Here is a 16,799-nt window from a genome sequence, read left to right on the forward strand (position 1 = left end):
GGGAGGATGTGCGCTGAGGTGGGCATTTAATCGCCATGACGTCGTGAGGGGAGGGGGTGGGCACAGGTGTTTGTCAGCTTGCTCCCTTGGTGGGCATTGAAGCCCAGATGAGTCAGACACGAACTGATGCCCAGATTGCCAGCACGCACACTCAAACGACGATTCTGAGGTGGCGCCTTCTCAAGGGTTGGAATCACTGACTGGCGCTGGAGTGAGTGAACGTCTCACCAGAAGCTGATCATCACAGAGAAGAAAGGTTACTGTTTTCTTTGTCAGCCAGGCAATATACCGTGTGCAGACAGTGCGAGACCTCCCCCCCCCACCCCCCATCTCAGGTGATGTGGAAAACGGGCATTATAACACTGATATGTATATATTTTTAGAACAGTGGCATTATAACCATCTGATTGAAAACACGGTGCCTGGGGGACGGGCGTTGGAGAGAGTGTGCGGGGGTGGGTTGGTGGTTGTGGTGGCATTGTTCTCCCTTGCACGTAACAGCTGGCGGAGTAATATCAATCAACGCTCCGTGATTGGCTGTCAGCCATTTCAGGTTGATAAAGGCGTCCGTCGGCAATCAGGAATAAAGGTCAACGTGCTCACTCATTGTCTCTATCTCTGTCAGCGCCTCTCACTGATCGCTGTGTGTTTCTCTCGCGGTCTCTTTCTTTCTCTGGCCGTTGTTTGATCCGTTTGCTATTTTTGTAGGGCTCTCTCTTCTCAGGTCCATCAGTCAGGCCAGTTTTTGAAGTGTTTTTCTCCAGTCCAAATGTTTACCTTGGGTGTGGGAGGACCGGAAAGCGAGGAGAGCAGTGTGACACTGGGACACAGATAAAAGAGATAGCAACATCACTCATACATCAGCAGTGAAACCAAGGACACGCGATTGGGAAGATTGAAAAACAAAATGTTTTGAGTGGGAGGATTGTTTTTATTTTAGAATAGAATAGAATATGTCTTTATTACCAAGTGTACCGGGGTCACAAGGAATATTAGGGGGGTGGGGTGGGGGTGGGGAGATAGTACATAACAAGGTACGAACATAAATCGAAAATCACACACAAACACAGATGTAGTAGAAATTAGGATACATACAAGTGCATACCAATATAAAAACTTGTGCATACTCACACATGCACGCACTGCACACACACACACACACATGCGCGCGCGCGCACACACACACACACACACGCACACACACGTTTGAACAGAAGCCGCATATTACATGTGGATGGGGCTGATGACTAGATCTTCAGGTAGATGGTTGTTGATTGCACAATTCTAGTTATCACATTGGATTTGTTCGAGAGACATGGCATTGACTGCTTTCAAAAAAAAAAAAAAAAAAAAAAAAAAAAGCTATTGGCGAAGCGATTGGTTTTCGTCCTTATACTTCTGTACCGTCGACCAGAAGGGAGCATCTAAAAAATCCCAAAAGCTGGATGTGATTCGTCCTGGCTGATTGACTTTGCTTTGTTTGAGTAGCCGCTTATAATATATGTATTCTGGAGAAGGTAGATCAGCCCCGGTGATCTTGGTGGCAGTTTTTACGATTCTGTTCAGGGCTGCGACTTATGCCTTGGAAATGTTTCCGTACCAAACAGTAATAGCGAAGGTTAACAAGCTTTCAGTGACTGCTCGGTAGAAATCAACCATGATTTCTTTTCTAATTCCGAACTTTTTGAGGCGCCGAAGAAAGTACACGCACTGTTGTGCTTTCTTTACAATTTTTTCCGTATTTTTCTCCCATTTCAAATCGTTGGAAATGATCAGTCCGAGAAATTTAAAATCGCTGATGATCCCTACTTGCTTGTCTTTAATGACACCCCCGAAAACGGAGTATGGCTGCCTACATGGCGGGGTAAAAACGGTCATACACGGAAAAGCCCACTCGTGTGCATACGAGTGAACGTGGGGGTTGCAGCCCACGAACGAAGAAGAAGAAGTCGTCTTTAATGAGTGGTGAGGGGTCAGATCTGGTCTTCCTGAACATTAATCCTTTTGTTTTTGATACGTTGAGTTCCAAGTTGTTTTGATCACATCAGCTGACAAGTTCCAGTATGTTCCCTATATTTTGACTCATCACTGTTCGTAATCAGCCCTTCTAGAGTAGTATCGTCGGCAAACTTGACCGTGGTGTTACATTCATTACGAGTTGCACAGTCACGTGTGAATAGTGAGTATTATTATCTTTTTTTCCACAGATAAATCATAAGTTTAATTCATTTAGCAAGAGCAATTCAAATCGTCAGTACGTATACAAAACCAACAGTGTTGGCAACAGGACATATTCACACATACAAGGTAGAATCGAGAACAGGTTTAACAATTCCTTTGGAAAACTTAGTACAAGAGGGAAAAATCATGAATCGTCTTTAACAAGTTTTTTTGGTATGGATAAGAATTTATTGAAAATTCAGATCGGTTTGACTCAATGAAATATTTAAATTTCTCTTATATTTATATGTCTATTTTCATTAGAGATTTGTTTGTTAACAAGATGTTATGGCATATTCAAATTTGGAACCCTTGTAGTGACGCTGCATGGATTTGACATGGACTATGGGCAGTGTATATAATGATGATGATATTATTATCATTATTTTTGTTGTTGTTGATACTTAAAAAGCTCCTATCTTTGTGCAGCGTTGATGTTGTCAGTTGTATTTGGTTGTCAGTGAGCATTGTGGAGTCGGTGCAGGTGTGGTGTAGCGTATACTGTGGATTTGTCCGATCGCAGTGACGCCTTCTTGAGCTACTGATACTGGTACTGAGTCAGTGCCTGTTGGCCGGATGGAGAGAACCTGCCGCGCACTGACACCACACGCCCATCATGATGCACCAGTGCCGTGTGATCTCAGTCACCCTCCCCCCCCCCCCCCCCCAACCCAATCCACAGTGTCTGCAAAGCTCATAGCAGAGCCCCCCCCCCCCACCCACCCCTCATGACTGGCATCCCAGAGGTCACCAGTTAGCTCCCCAGTGCACTGCAAAAAAACAAAACAAAACAAAAAAAAGAAGGAAAAATGGAGCCAGTTTCGTATCAGATAACCACCTCCCGTTCCATCCCCTACCACCACCGCCCCCCCCCCCCCCCCCCCAGCCTTCTCCTGAAATTATGCCCATACAAGAGATGGCTGTGACTTTAGCCTGCTTCCATTTCCCCTGGTATGCATCAGGCCATCTCTGTGATGGCATGGATATGGATAGGAACACGCAGAGAGAGAGAGAGAGAGAGAGAGAGAGGTGGGGTAGGGTAGGGTTCGGGGAGTGAGACGGGTTGGGGTGGGAGGGTGAACCAGCAGCAGGTCGGGGATCTTTCTCGGCCAAAGCCAGCTTCGTGTCTGGAGGGAAATCATCATCTGCTAGAGTTGTCTCCCTGCATGATGAACGACCCCTGACCTTTCCAGCTGGTCCCACCCCCTCTGGCTCTCTCCCCCCACCCCCTGACTCCCCCCTCCCCTTCCCCTCCCCCCTCCCGTCTGTTATGTGTTGTTTGGCTGTTTTGTACTCTCTCCTCATTTGTTCGTTTCACATTCTGTTTTTCGGTTTCTCTCCCCCACCATATCCACGTGACCCCTTTCCCCCACGCTCCAGATTCTGCTCCCAAACGCCTCGTTTTAAAATCGTTATTCATCTGCATTATTCAGTCTCTGAAAATTATGTGTGCACTTTACATTCTTTTCTGCAATTCACTTCTGTCAACTGATTTCTCTCAAATGTCATTCTGTCATCTGCTGCCATCCTGTCGTCCTTTGTTTTTATTTTTATCTGATTGTTTAAAAAATATGTATAATTTACTGCCTTATGCCATGTCATCTGTCATCTGTTGTCTTCTGTGTTCTGTCATCTGCTGTCTTCTGTTATCCTGTCATCTTCTGTCTGTCTTCTGTTATTCTGTCATCTTCTGTCTGTCTTCTGTTATCCTGTCATCTTCTGTCTGTCTTCTGTTATTCTGTCATCTTCTGTCTGTTTGTCTTCTGTTATCCTGTCATCTTCTGTCTGATTGTCTTCTGTTATTCTGTCATCTTCAGTCTGTCTTCTGTTATACTGCCATCTTATGTCTGTTTGCCTCTGTTATTCTGTCATTTTCTGTCTGTCTTCTGTTATCCTGTCATCTTCTGTCTGTTTTCTGTTATTCTGTCATCTTCTGTCTGTTTTGTCTTCTGTTATCCTGTCAACTTCTGTCTGTCTTCTGGAATCCTGTCATCTTCTGTTTTTCTGTCATCTTCTGTCTGTCTTTCTGTTATACTGTCATCTTCTGTCTGTCTTCTGGAATCCTGTCATCTTCTGTTATTCTGTCATCTTCTGTCTGTCTTCTGTTATCCTGTCATCTTCTGTCTGTCTTCTGTTATACTGTCATCTTCTGTCTGTCTTCTGTTATCCTGTCATCTTCTGTCTGTTTTGTCTTCTGTTATCCTGTCATCTTCTGTCTGTCTTCTGGTATCCTGTCATCTTCTGTTTTCTGTCATCTTCTGTCTGTCTTCTGTTATCCTGTCATCTTCTGTCTGTTTGTCTTCTGTTATTTTCATCTTCTGTCTGTCTTCTGTTATCCTAACATCTTCTGTCTTCTGTTATCCTGTCATTTTCTATCTGTTTGTCTTCTGTCATTCTGTAATCTTCTGTCTGTCTTCTGTTATCCTATCATCTTCTATCTGTTTGTCTTCTGTTATTCTGTCATCTTCTGTCTGTCTTCTGTTATGATGTTATCTTCTGTCTGTCTTCTGTCATCTACTGTGTCTTCTGTCATGTACTATCTGTCTTGTCATCCTGTCATCTACTGTCTGTCTTCTGTCATCTACTGTTTGTCTTCTGTCATCTGCTGTCTGTCTTCTGTCATCTACTGTGTCTTCTGTCATCTGCTGTCTGTCTTCTGTCATCTACTGTGTCTTCTGTCATCTGCTGTCTGTCTTCTGTCATCTGCTGTCTGTCTTCTGTCATCTGCTGTCTGTCTTCTGTCATCTGCTGTCATCTGCTGTCTGTCTTCTGTCATCTGCTGTCTGTCTTCTGTCATCTACTGTGTCTTCTGTCATCTACTGTTTGTCTTCTGTCATCTACTATCTCTCTTCTGTCATCCTGTCATCGACTGTTTTCTGTCATCTGTGTATGTGTTCTGTGATGTACTGTCTTCTGTCATCTACTGTCTGTCTCTTGTAATCTACTGTCATCTACTGTATGTCTTCTGTCAAGTACCGTCTTCTGTCTGTACCGTATTCTGTCGTCTACTGTCAGTTTTCTGTCATCTGCTGTCTGTCTTCTGTCATCTGAGGTCTGTCTATCCCCTACCCACACTCCCACCCCACACGCACACGTACACACACACACGCGTGCGCGCGCGCGTTTACATACATAGATGTGCGCTCTGTCTGTCTTGTGTCACGTACTGTCTGTCCTTTGTCATCTTCTGTCTTGTGTCATCTAATGTCTCTCTAACCCCCTCCCCCACCACACACACACGTTTGCATACATAGATGTGCGCGTCTACATCTGTCCAAATAGTCATGCTGTTTGCTGACTGGTCTTCCTGGTGTGTGTGTGTGTGTGTGTGAGTGTGTGTGTTCGTTTCGTTTGGTTCTTCAATTTAACGTCTTTTCAATGTAAGTGATATTAGGCGAAGTGTGTGTGTGTGTGTGTGTGTGTGTGTGTGTGTGTGTGTGTGTGTGTGTACGCGTATGTGTGTGTGTGTGTGTGTGTGTGTGTGACACAACAGCAGTAACAAGATCGCGTGCCTGTCGCTTGTTTGCAAAGGAGATTGAATTTGCACTTTGGGTTTTTGACGGGCACAATACTGTGCCGATGTTCATCTCCATCAGTCCTGCATTACGTTGTGGCTCGTTGCATCACACACACGCGTATGCTCTGTCTGTCTGTCTGTGTGTCTTGTGTCATCTACTACCTGTCCTGTCATCTACTGCTCTGTCTGTTTGTCAGTCTGTCTGTCTGTCTCTGTTTGTCTCTGTCTCTCTGTCTCACTCTCTCTCTCTCCACTTTCCTTCTCTCTCCTGTCTCACACTGTCACAACCACACAAACGCGCACACATACACATACTTACTCTCTTTCTTACACACATTTACTCTCTCACTCTTGCTCTCTCTCTCTCACTCTGGCTCTCTCTCTCTCTCTCTCACAGACTCAAACGCGCGCGCACGCCCTCATACACACTCACAAACACATGCATGCACACACTCGCACACGCCCCGTGAGCGCACGCACGCACCCACGCACTTGCACACACACACTGGCACACAAGCATTTATCCGTTATCCAGACAACTGCCAGTGAGGGAGAGTTCACCTCCCCCATTCCCCTTTTCTTCCCTCTCCACACTCCCCATTTCTCTCGTAACTCAGGGATCACCGTCCTGTTGGCTGCACTGCTTGTGGTATGTAGGAGTGTATGTTGGGGGGTGGGGATATGGTTGAGGTGTGTGTGTGTGTGTGTGTGCGTGTGTGTGTGTTTATGTATATGTATGTATGTGTGTGTGTGTGTGTGTGTGTGTGTGTGTGTATGTGTGTGTGTGTTTATGTATATGTATGTATGTGTGTGTGTGTGTTTATGTATGTATGCATGTATGTGTGTGTGTGTGTGTGAATGAGTGAGGATGCAAGGGGTGGTGGTGCTGGGGGGGGGTGGCGGGGGGCGTTGGGGGTGCAGGGGGGTGGGGGGGGGGGAGAAAGGCGGTGGGCCAAGACATTCAGTGTATGAGTACAGAGAGAGGGGGTTAGAGTTGGCTCGTCTCAGTCTTTCTGTTTGTCAGTTGTAACGGTTCATTCACTGGTCTCTCCCCTTCTCCCTCCAACCTCTGTTAGTTGCTATGTCTCAGCCTCATTGACGTGTGTGTGTGTGTGTGTGTGTGTGTGTGTGCGCGTGCGCGCGTGTGTGTATGTATGTGTGTGTGCGTGTGTGTGCATGTGTGTGCGTGCGTGTGTGTGTATGTGTGCGTGTGTGCGCGCGCGCGTTTGTGTGTGATCGCCTGTAACCAAAGTGGAACGACCTGTCGTACCAGGAACTTAAAGGTCTATACATTTTCCCCCAGCGCTCCTCCGTCCCTGGCCGCCCCCCCTCCCCCACCCCACACACACCCCCCCCAAGCCCCATCACTGCACCTTCCCCCTCCCCCCTCCTGTTTGTAGCCTGGACCTAGCTGCATTGCTCGGACGGAAGAGCCTAGTATGGTCGTAACCCGCTACTAACTGTGTGTAGTATGGAACTTACCAATGGCGTAGTTCGGTCAACGTAGGCATTTAGTCGCTTGTAACTGTCAAAAAGTTTGAACCAAGCAATGCAACTGGCTCCTGGTCCCTTGTTGTTGGGGGCAGTGTGGACATGAGGGGGGCATGGGACATGAGGTTGGGGATGGATGTTTGTCGTCTGGAGAGCCCTCCACCACGGCCCATCTGTCAGTCCTTCTTCCTCCGTCTGTGTGTGTGTGTGTGTGTGTGTGCGCGCGCGCTCGTGCGTATGCGCATGTGAGAAAGGGACAGAGAAGAGGAATACAAGGAAACAGAGAAAGAAAGATATCTTGTCCTGACACCTAAATGCCATCGTGACACCGTTGTCACCTATAATCCATTTTTCAATGAAAACACATGGAGACCAGCAGCAGAAGAGACACTGAGCAACATACCAGGAAGTGCAGTGAGAACGAAATCAGTGGCAGACAAGTGAAGGTACATCTGACGCTGAAACCTCGCTGTACTGTCCCGTCCGTCACGAGCCTCACATGATCAATGTGGCCTCACTCAGTGCACTGACTGCACGTGTCCTCGCAGCGCGCGCTCCGGCTCAGTTTCCACGGCCTGACTGACACTCTTCTCAGGTTGCAGCTTGATCTAGATCTGTATCTCTTGCTTTCACACTGTTCGTTACACACACATGCACACGCGAACGCGGCTTGCTCTCATTCTGTCTGTCTGTCTGTCTCTCGCTGTGTCACTGACACATGCACGCACGCGCGCGCGCGCGCGCGCACACACACACACACACACACACACAGTCACGTCTAATATCACTTTTAACGAACAGACGTAAAATCAATTTATCGTACAAGCTTCATACTATTTGTTTACACCAAATTCTTAGAGGAAAAAAAAATTATGTAGATGTCAAAGATTTTGTAGATTTGTCACAGAGAGCGAGCGAGAGAGAGAGAGGGGGGATGGGGATCAAGGAGGAAGGATGGGGGGAGGGGGGGGGCGGAGTGTGTGTAGGGGGCGGGGGGTGGGGAGAGGAGGAGTAGGGGGGGGGGGGAGGCAGTGACAGACAAGGGCACTGTGTGTCGCATCTCCTTGTGTGTGCCGTGTGATACCTGTGGGGAGGTTATGCAGTCTGCTACAGTAGCTCTCTGGGAACTGTACACAGTACAGGCTCAAAGAATGTGTGTGTGCGTACGCGCGCGCGCGCGCGCGCGCGTGTGTGTGTGCGTGTGCTGTCTGTGCGTGCGTGTGTGTGTGTGTGTGTGTGCGCGCGCGCGCGTTCGTGTGTGCGTGCGTGTGTGTCAGTGTGTGTGTGCGTGTGTGTGTGTTTACAAGTATGTTCACTTGTACACAGTGTTGATATGTGTGTGTTTCTATGTCTGTCTCTGTGCCTTGTGTGTATGGACTGTATGCAAAAACAAAAACAAAACACAAAAAAGCCTCGCACAAGGTTGGCAACGCTCTTCCGCCGGCAAAGCGTCGTTCATGTTTAAAATAAAGATAACCTTAAACTCTTTACCCACTTTCCCCCCCACATTTGTGCTTAATTTAATTCTTGGAGTGGCTTCCTCACGAGAGCACACCATAGAAAACACGAAAATTCACTTCCTGCGAGTTGTGGGAGCTGTGCGCACAGTCAAAGACAGGCCGCAGACCAAAGGATAAAAATCACGGCGAAAGCACAAGGACTGCCAGTCATTCCTCCAGTTTACATGTAGCCAACTGTTTGCCCTTTTCAAAGCGGTGACAAGGGAAAACAAGCGGCCATCACCATTCAAACAATCTTGGGGAGTGAAAGAAAGCCAGAGAAGAGAGTAGGGAGGAGAATAGCTGGGATGGAAACAGAGGGAAGAAGGTGAAGGGGCATCAGACGGACGGGGCGGCATGAGAGAACTTGAGAGGGGGGAAAGTGGTAGAGATGGAGGGAGGAAGTGGAATGTGGGGGGGTGGGGGGGGGAGAGATAGGGTAGGGGAGTTGTTATAGTGTATAACATCAGTAGTATTACGGTAAGATTGTTCAAACACCAGTTAGATTATTTCAGTTTCCCTTCCAGAGAAAAAACATCAGTAGTATTACGGTAAGATTGTTCAAACATCAGTTAGGTTATATCAGTTTCCATTCTGTTGTATTTAACATTAACATCAGTAGTATTACGGTAAGATTGTTCACCAGTTAGATTATTTCAGTTTCCCTTCCAGTGTATATAACATCAGTAGTATTACGGTAAGATTGTTCAAACATCAGTTAGATTATTTCAGTTTCCCTTCCAGTATATAACATCAGTAGTATTACGGTAAGATTGTTCAAACATCAGTTAGGTCATTTCAGTTTCCCTTCCAGTGTATAACATCAGTAGTATTACGGTAAGATTGTTCAAACATCAGTTAGATTATTTCAATTTCCCTTCCAGTATATAACATCAGTAGTATTACGGTAAGATTGTTCAAACATCAGTTAGGTCACTTCAGTTTCCCGTCCAGTGTATAACATCAGTAGTATTACGGTAAGATTGTTCAAACACCAGTTAGATTATTTCAGTTTCCCTTCCAGTATATAACATCAGTAGTATTACGGTAAGATTGTTCAAACATCAGTTAGATTATTTCAGTTTCCCTTCCAGTATATAACATCAGTAGTATTACGGTAAGATTGTTCAAACACCAGTTAGATTATTTCAGTTTCCCTTCCAGTGTATAACATCAGTAGTATTATGGTAAGATTGTTCAAACATCAGTTAGGTTATATCAGTTTCCATTCTGTTGTATTAACATATCATCAGTAGTATTACGGTAAGATTGTTCACCAGTTAGATTATTTCAGTTTCCCTTCCAGTATATAACATCAGTAGTATTACGGTAAGATTGTTCAAACATCAGTTCGATTATTTCAGTTTCCCTTCCAGTGTATAACATCAGTAGTATTACGGTAAGATTGTTCAAACATCAGTTAGGTTATATCAGTTTCCATTCTGTTGTATTTAACATTAACATCAGTAGTATTACGGTAAGATTGTTCACCAGTTAGATTATTTCAGTTTCCCTTCCAGTATATAACATCAGTAGTATTACGGAAAGATTGTTCAAACACCAGTTAGGTTATATCAGTTTCCATTCTGTTGTATTTAACATTAACATCAGTAGTATTACGGTAAGATTGTTCACCAGTTAGATTATTTCAGTTTCCCTTCCAGTATATAACATCAGTAGTATTACGGAAAGATTGTTCAAACACCAGTTAGATTATTTCAGTTTCCCTTCCAGTATATAACATCAGTAGTATTACGGAAAGATTGTTCAAACACCAGTTCGATTATTTCAGTTTCCCTTCCAGTGTATATAGCATCAGTAGTATTACGGTAAGATTGTTCAAACACCAGTTAGATTATTTCAGTTTCCCTTCCAGTGTATATAGCATCAGTAGTATTACGGAAAGATTGTTCAAACACCAGTTCGATTATTTCAGTTTCCCTTCCCTCATTGCCTCCCCCACCTCCCCCTTCCCCATTCCATTTGTATCTTCCTCTCATTTTCTCTTTCTTTGCCCCCCTACTCTGTCCCTCTTTCTCTTTAGTTTTTTTTTCTCTCTCCTCATTCCATGCTGTCTCTTCATTCCTTTTCCATCCTCTACCCATTACATCCCTTCCCCACTTTTCCTCACCCTCTCCTCAGTCTTATCTCTCCATCACAGTGTGTGTGTGTGTGTGTGTGTGTGGTGTGTGTGTGTGTTTTCCGCCCATCAATTGTGTGTGTGTGTGTGTGTGTGTGTGTGTGTGTGTGTGTGTGTGTGTGTGTGTTTTCCGCCCATTAATTGTGTGTGTGTGTGTGTGTGTCCCCCCCCCCCCCCAGCTCTGTGTGTGTGTGTGTGTGTTTTCCGCCCATTAATTGTGTGTGTGTGTGTGTGTGTGTGTGTGTGTGTGTTTTCCGCCCATCAATTGTGTGTGTGTGTATGTGTTCCCTCCAGCTCTCTCTCTCTCTCTCTCTGTGTGTGTGTGTGTGTGTGTGTGTGTGTGTGTGTGTGTGTGTGTGTGTTTTCTCCCTTTCTCTTCCTCTTGGCAGTACAGCCACATAAGTTTTAACAGCTGGTTGCCGCACACTACCTCTTGCCACTTTGGGCTCATCATTCCTTTTTCTTCCTTTTTTTTTCTTTTTTTTGCTTTGGTTGTAGGTTCATTTGGTCCGTAAATATTATGGCATGTCGGTTTGCAGGCATACATGCGGATGTCAGCCACTGTGAAGCATGTGTCACTGTTTCTCAGCACTTCCATTGTCAGGAGATTGCAAGTTTGCATGAAGAATTCTCCTCCCTGATTATTCTTCCATTTTGTTTCACAGTGTGTCCCAGACTAGATGATGCAAATAATGTGATGACGTAAAACGGGAACAAGTTCCCCCCCCCCTCTCCCCCACTCACCCCAAGGGATTATTTGTTTTTCAAGCTTTTGCCAAGATGGCTTCTTCAGACTGGCTCAGTCTTTTCATTATTCCTGAACTGAACAAGCTGGCTTGATGAAATCTTGAGTACTCAGTAAATAAAGAAGACTTGTGGAGATAATAGTTTATGTTGATTATTAAAAGGACCAGTGTAAAAAAATAAAATAAAATAAAAATAAAAAAGAGAGAGAGAGAGAATCTTTGACTGATTGATTGATATGGATACTTACATAGTGCCTGTCCTCAGTCTGAGACCAAGCTCTATTTGCCTCTTGAGGAAAGTTGTTTTATGGTTTTATGTCCTTTTGGAAAAAAAAAAAAAAAAATTATTCCTCATCAAGAGATCTTGGTGAAAGCTTGAGAAATAAAGAATCCTTGTGGGGGAAACTTGTGTCTGAGTTTGATGTCGTTTTGTTTGAAAGAAACAACACTTGGACCACACTTGTTGTGGGTGTTGTGTGGGCCTGGGGTGGGTCTGTGTGTGAACTGTAGATATTATTTAACTCTCTCTCTCTCCCCCCCCCTCTCTCTCTCTCTCTCTCCCCCTCTCTCTCTCTCCCCACTCTCTTTCTCCCCACTCTCTTTCTCATTCTGAATGAATTTAGCTCCAGTGTGTGTGTGCGTGCGTATGTGCATGCGTGTGTGTGCACACATACGTGCACGTGTGTGTTTAGTTGCCACATCATTGAGTATTGTATTGTCCTGTCATACCCATGCAACCAAAATAATGCCAGAAATTACCACTGCGTGGACAATATGTCAGAACAAAAAATCCTTTTGAGTCATGGGTCTTGAGTCTCTGTGTATGCAGTACTTACACAGACAGACAGATAAACAGACAGATGGATAGGTAGATAGACAGCACCAGGCCCCCTGTCTCTAGAGATGTGGTACGGTCTATGTGTTGTCCTGTGTATACAGTGCTGATACAGACAGACAGACAGACAGACAGCACCAGGCCCTCTGTCTCTGCGGGAGATAGACAGACAGCACCAGGCCCTCTGTCTCTGCGGGGGATGTGGGGCGGTCTGTGTGCTGTCCTGTGTATACAGTACTGATACAGACAGAGAGTCAGATAGACAGACAGTACCAGGCCCTCTGTCTCTGCGGGAGATGTGGGGCGGTCTGTGTGCTGTCCTGTGTATACAGTACTGATACAGACAGAGAGTCAGATAGACAGACAGTACCAGGCCCTCTGTCTCTGCGGGAGATGTGGGGCGGTCTGTGTGCTGTCCTGTGTATACAGTACTGATACAGACAGACCGACAGATAGACAGACAGCACCAGGCCCTCTGTCTCTGCGGGGGATGTGGTACGGTCTGTGTGCTGTCTTGTGTATACAGTACTGATACAGACAGACCGACAGATAGACAGACAGCACCAGGCCCTCTGTCTCTGCGGAGGATGTGGTACGGTCTGTGTGCTGTCTTGTGTATACAGTACTGATACAGACAGACAGATAGACAGACAGCACCAGGCCCACTGTCTCTAGGGGATGTGGGGCGGTCTGTGTGTTGTCCTGTGTATACAGTGCTGATACAGACAGACAGACAGACAGTCAGATAGATAGCCAGCACTAGGCCCACTGTCTCTAGGGATGTGGGACGGTCTGTGTGTTGTCCTGTGTATACAGTGCTGATACAGACAGACGGATAGATAGATAGACAGCAGCAGCCCTGTGACAAAGGGGGCCTGTTATGTGGTCATCCTTTGTCACTAGGGATGTGACGGTGTGTGTGCTGTCCTCTGGCTGGAGTCCCCTGTTCCCAGTCCTTTTTCTGTCAGGGCCAGCCACCTTTACACTGTAAACCAGATCGTTTGTCATTCACCTGTGTGTGTGTGTGTGTGTGTGTGTGTGTGTGTGTGCTTGGGGAGTGTGTGGGGGGGGGGGGTTCGTGGCGGTGGTCATACGTATTGTTTATGTGTGTGTGTTTGTGTGTGTGTGTGTGTGTGTGCATGTGTGTGGTGTGTGTGTGCATGTGTGTGTGTGCGTGTGTGCATGTGTGTGTGTGTGTGTGTGTGCTGTGTGTGTGTGTGTAAGTGTGTTGTGTGTGTGTGTGTGTGTGTGTGTGTGTGTGTGCTGTGTGTGTGTGTTTGTTAGGGGAGTCAGTTGTGGTGGTAGTATGTGTTGTTTGTTTCTGTGTGTCTGTGCCTGTGTCTGTTGTGTTTGGTGTGTGTGTGTGTGTGTCTGTTCTGTAGTGTGTGTGGTGTATGGCGTGTGTGTGGTTGTGTCTGTGTCTCTTGTGTGTGGTGTGTGTGTGTCTGTTGTGCAGTGGGTGTGTATGTGTGTGTGTGTGTGTGTGTGTTGTCCTTGAGCTACTGAAACTGAAACTGTGCGTGGTGTGCGGGGGGAAGGGGGGGGGGTGCGGGGGTGGGGGGGGGGGGCGGGAGGTGATGGTGGTGGAGGAGGTGGTGGTGGTGTGTGTATGTGTTTGTTGTGGTGTGTGTGTGTGTGTGTGTGTGAACTCTGGACAGTGCTGACAGGCATCAGCCTTCAGCCATTGATCTTTTCTGTAGTCTGCCACCATACCTCCATTGTAGAGGATTGGTAACACAGGATCCTGCTGTTGTGATTAAGACAATGGATAGAATTGGATTCTGCTGCCGTCAAAGATGATTTCAAGGAATCAGCATCTGTTTTCGTCACAAGTGAAGATTCTTATAATGCAATTCTGCCCTTTGTCATAGAGGTTGGATAAAACGGAATTATACTGTGATCTTTTATGATGTGTGCAATTAGTGTTTGCCTCTGCTGCTGAAGAAAGGCTGTCAGTGGAAGAGAACGGACTATAGGGAGGAAAATCCCCTGTTCTGCGCACTACCTTACTTGCAGTTATTCATTATTATTGGTCCTGACATAGTGTCTGTCCTCAGTCAGAGACCAAACACTTAAGTATTTTACAACAAACACAGTGTCACTAGCATCACAGCTGGGTAGAGATGACTGACAGCAGCCTTCATGTGCTCATCATTGGTTTCCTGTGTCTCTCAGTCATGCTTCAGTTCACACGCACATGTACACCAGTGATCATGTACACGCAAACAATGTGCATCTTACTTTGCAATCATAGCACACACGTAGTGACAGTCCTCAAGTGGTATAAATTCCCAGGGAAGCAAGAGATGGAGCAGTTGTGTTTTTTTTCCCCATCCCATTTATGTGAGTATTGGGGAAATGCAGGTCTCTCTTCAAACACACATTTTTATTATTCTACAAAATTTGACCTAAGGACACAACACTGTATACAAACGATAAACTGATAGTGGAACAGTTATAGGGTAAACAACACAGAGTCAGTTGGAGAGAGACTTTACGCATGTATAGTTGTACATGGGTAAGAAGTAGCTGTTGTTGTCAGTCTTCGAAATGTGTGTGGGTATACAAGGTATTAATGTTCTTAAGAATGAGGGAAATGTTTGATAAATGTGTCATCATAGACCTATACCATATGATTAACGTATGATGTCGTTAAAATGTTTGTTTTGTAATTTGTTTACTTTTTGGAAGAATAGAACCTTCTTTACAAGGAGAAAGGGGAAAAAAAAAGTAAGGATGACTGCATACAGAAAAAAAAAAAAAATTGCCAGAAGCTTTGCTCACTACTCCTCACCTGTGTTTGACTTCAGCATGAGCAGCGGCTGAACAAGGCGAGGGGGGCGGACACGGGCAATGACGGGATACAGGTGGTCCAGGGCGACATCGTCATCGCCCATCGCAGTGACGACCAGGACCCGGACCCCCCCAGGAGGGAGGAGAGGGTGGAGGAGATGGTGGTGGTGCCCACCAAGAAGACCCCCGTGAGGCGCCGGAAGACGCCCCCCATGCTGGTGCCCACCCGGCCGCCAGACACAGGGCAGGACTCTGACAGGGCTAGCGGAAAGGTGGGTCGGAAGGTGGCACAATGGTTATGACTCTGACGGGGCTAACGGAAAGGTGGGTGAGAGGGATAACGGAAAGGTGAGTTAGAAGGTGGCACAATGGTTATGACTCTGAGAGGGCTAGCAGAAAGGGAAATCAGAAGGTGGCTCAGTGGATCTGACTATGAGAGGGCTAGCAGAAAGGGAAATCAGAAGGTGGCACAGTGGATCTGACTATGAGAGGGCTAGCAGAAAGGGAAATCAGAAGGTGGCACAGTGGATCTGACTATGAGAGGGCTAGCAGAAAGGGAAATCAGAAGGTGGCACAGTGGATCTGACTATGAGAGGGCTAGCAGAAAGGGAAATCAGAAGGTGGCACAGTGGATCTGACTATGAGAGGGCTAGCAGAAAGGGAAATCAGAAGGTGGCACAGTGGATCTGACTATGAGAGGGCTAATGGAAAGGTGAGTCAGAAGGTGGCACACTGGTTATGACTGACACGGCTAATGGAAAGGGAAGTCGGAAGGTAGCACAATGGTTATGACTCTGATGGTGCTAACGGAAAGGGAAGTCAGAAGATGGCACAATGGTTATGACTCTGAGAGGACTAACGGAAAGGTGGGTTGGAAGGTGGCACAATGGTTATGACTCTGACGGGGCTTACGGAAAGGTGGGTCAGAAGTTAGTACAATGGTTATGACTTTGACAGGGCTAATGGAAAGGTGAATTGGAATGTGGCACAATGGTTATGACTCTGAGAGGGCTAACGGAAAGGGAAGTCGGAAGGTGGCACAATGGTTATGACTCTGAGAGGACTAACGGAAAGGTGGGTCGGAAGGTGGCACAGTGGTTATGACTCTGACGGGGCTTACGGAAATGTGGGTCAGAAGTTAGTACAATGGTTATGACTCTGGCATTGCTAACGGAAAGGTGAATTGGAATGTGGCACAATGGTTATGACTCTGAGAGGGCTAACGGAAAGGGAAGTCGGAAGGTGGCACAATGGTTATGACTCTGAGAGGGCTAACGGAAAGGGAAGTCGGAAGGTGGCACAGTGGTTAAGATGCTTGTCTGCCAGTACATTGTCTCTGGTGGTTCTAGGTTCACATCCTGGTCTTTGCCCTTTCTCCCAAGTTTGACTAGAAAATCAAACTGAGCGTCTAGCCATTCAGATGGGATGATTGACCCAAGGTCCCATGTGCAGCATGCACTTGGCACACTGAAAAAGAACCCATGGCAACACAAGTGTTGTCCTCTTGGCAAAATTGTTTGGAAGAAATCCGCTTTGATAGGTACAGAAATACATAAGC

The 16,799-nt window shown here is 46.2% G+C and overlaps 1 protein-coding gene across 2 annotated transcripts in view; it reads left to right on the forward strand.

The window, feature by feature from the left end:
* LOC143296283 (polypeptide N-acetylgalactosaminyltransferase-like) overlaps window positions 1-16,799 on the forward strand; it is a 64,431-nt gene that overhangs the window by 18,360 nt on the left and 29,272 nt on the right. For both annotated transcript variants that reach the window (XM_076608131.1, XM_076608130.1), the window contains exon 2: window positions 15,259-15,513. In XM_076608131.1, the coding sequence (XP_076464246.1) occupies window positions 15,259-15,513 (255 nt within the window). The remainder of the gene's footprint in view (window positions 1-15,258; window positions 15,514-16,799) is intronic.

Source organism: Babylonia areolata, chromosome 21 (assembly GCF_041734735.1).
Source record: "Babylonia areolata isolate BAREFJ2019XMU chromosome 21, ASM4173473v1, whole genome shotgun sequence".
NCBI classification, from domain to species: Eukaryota; Metazoa; Mollusca; class Gastropoda; order Neogastropoda; family Buccinidae; genus Babylonia; species Babylonia areolata.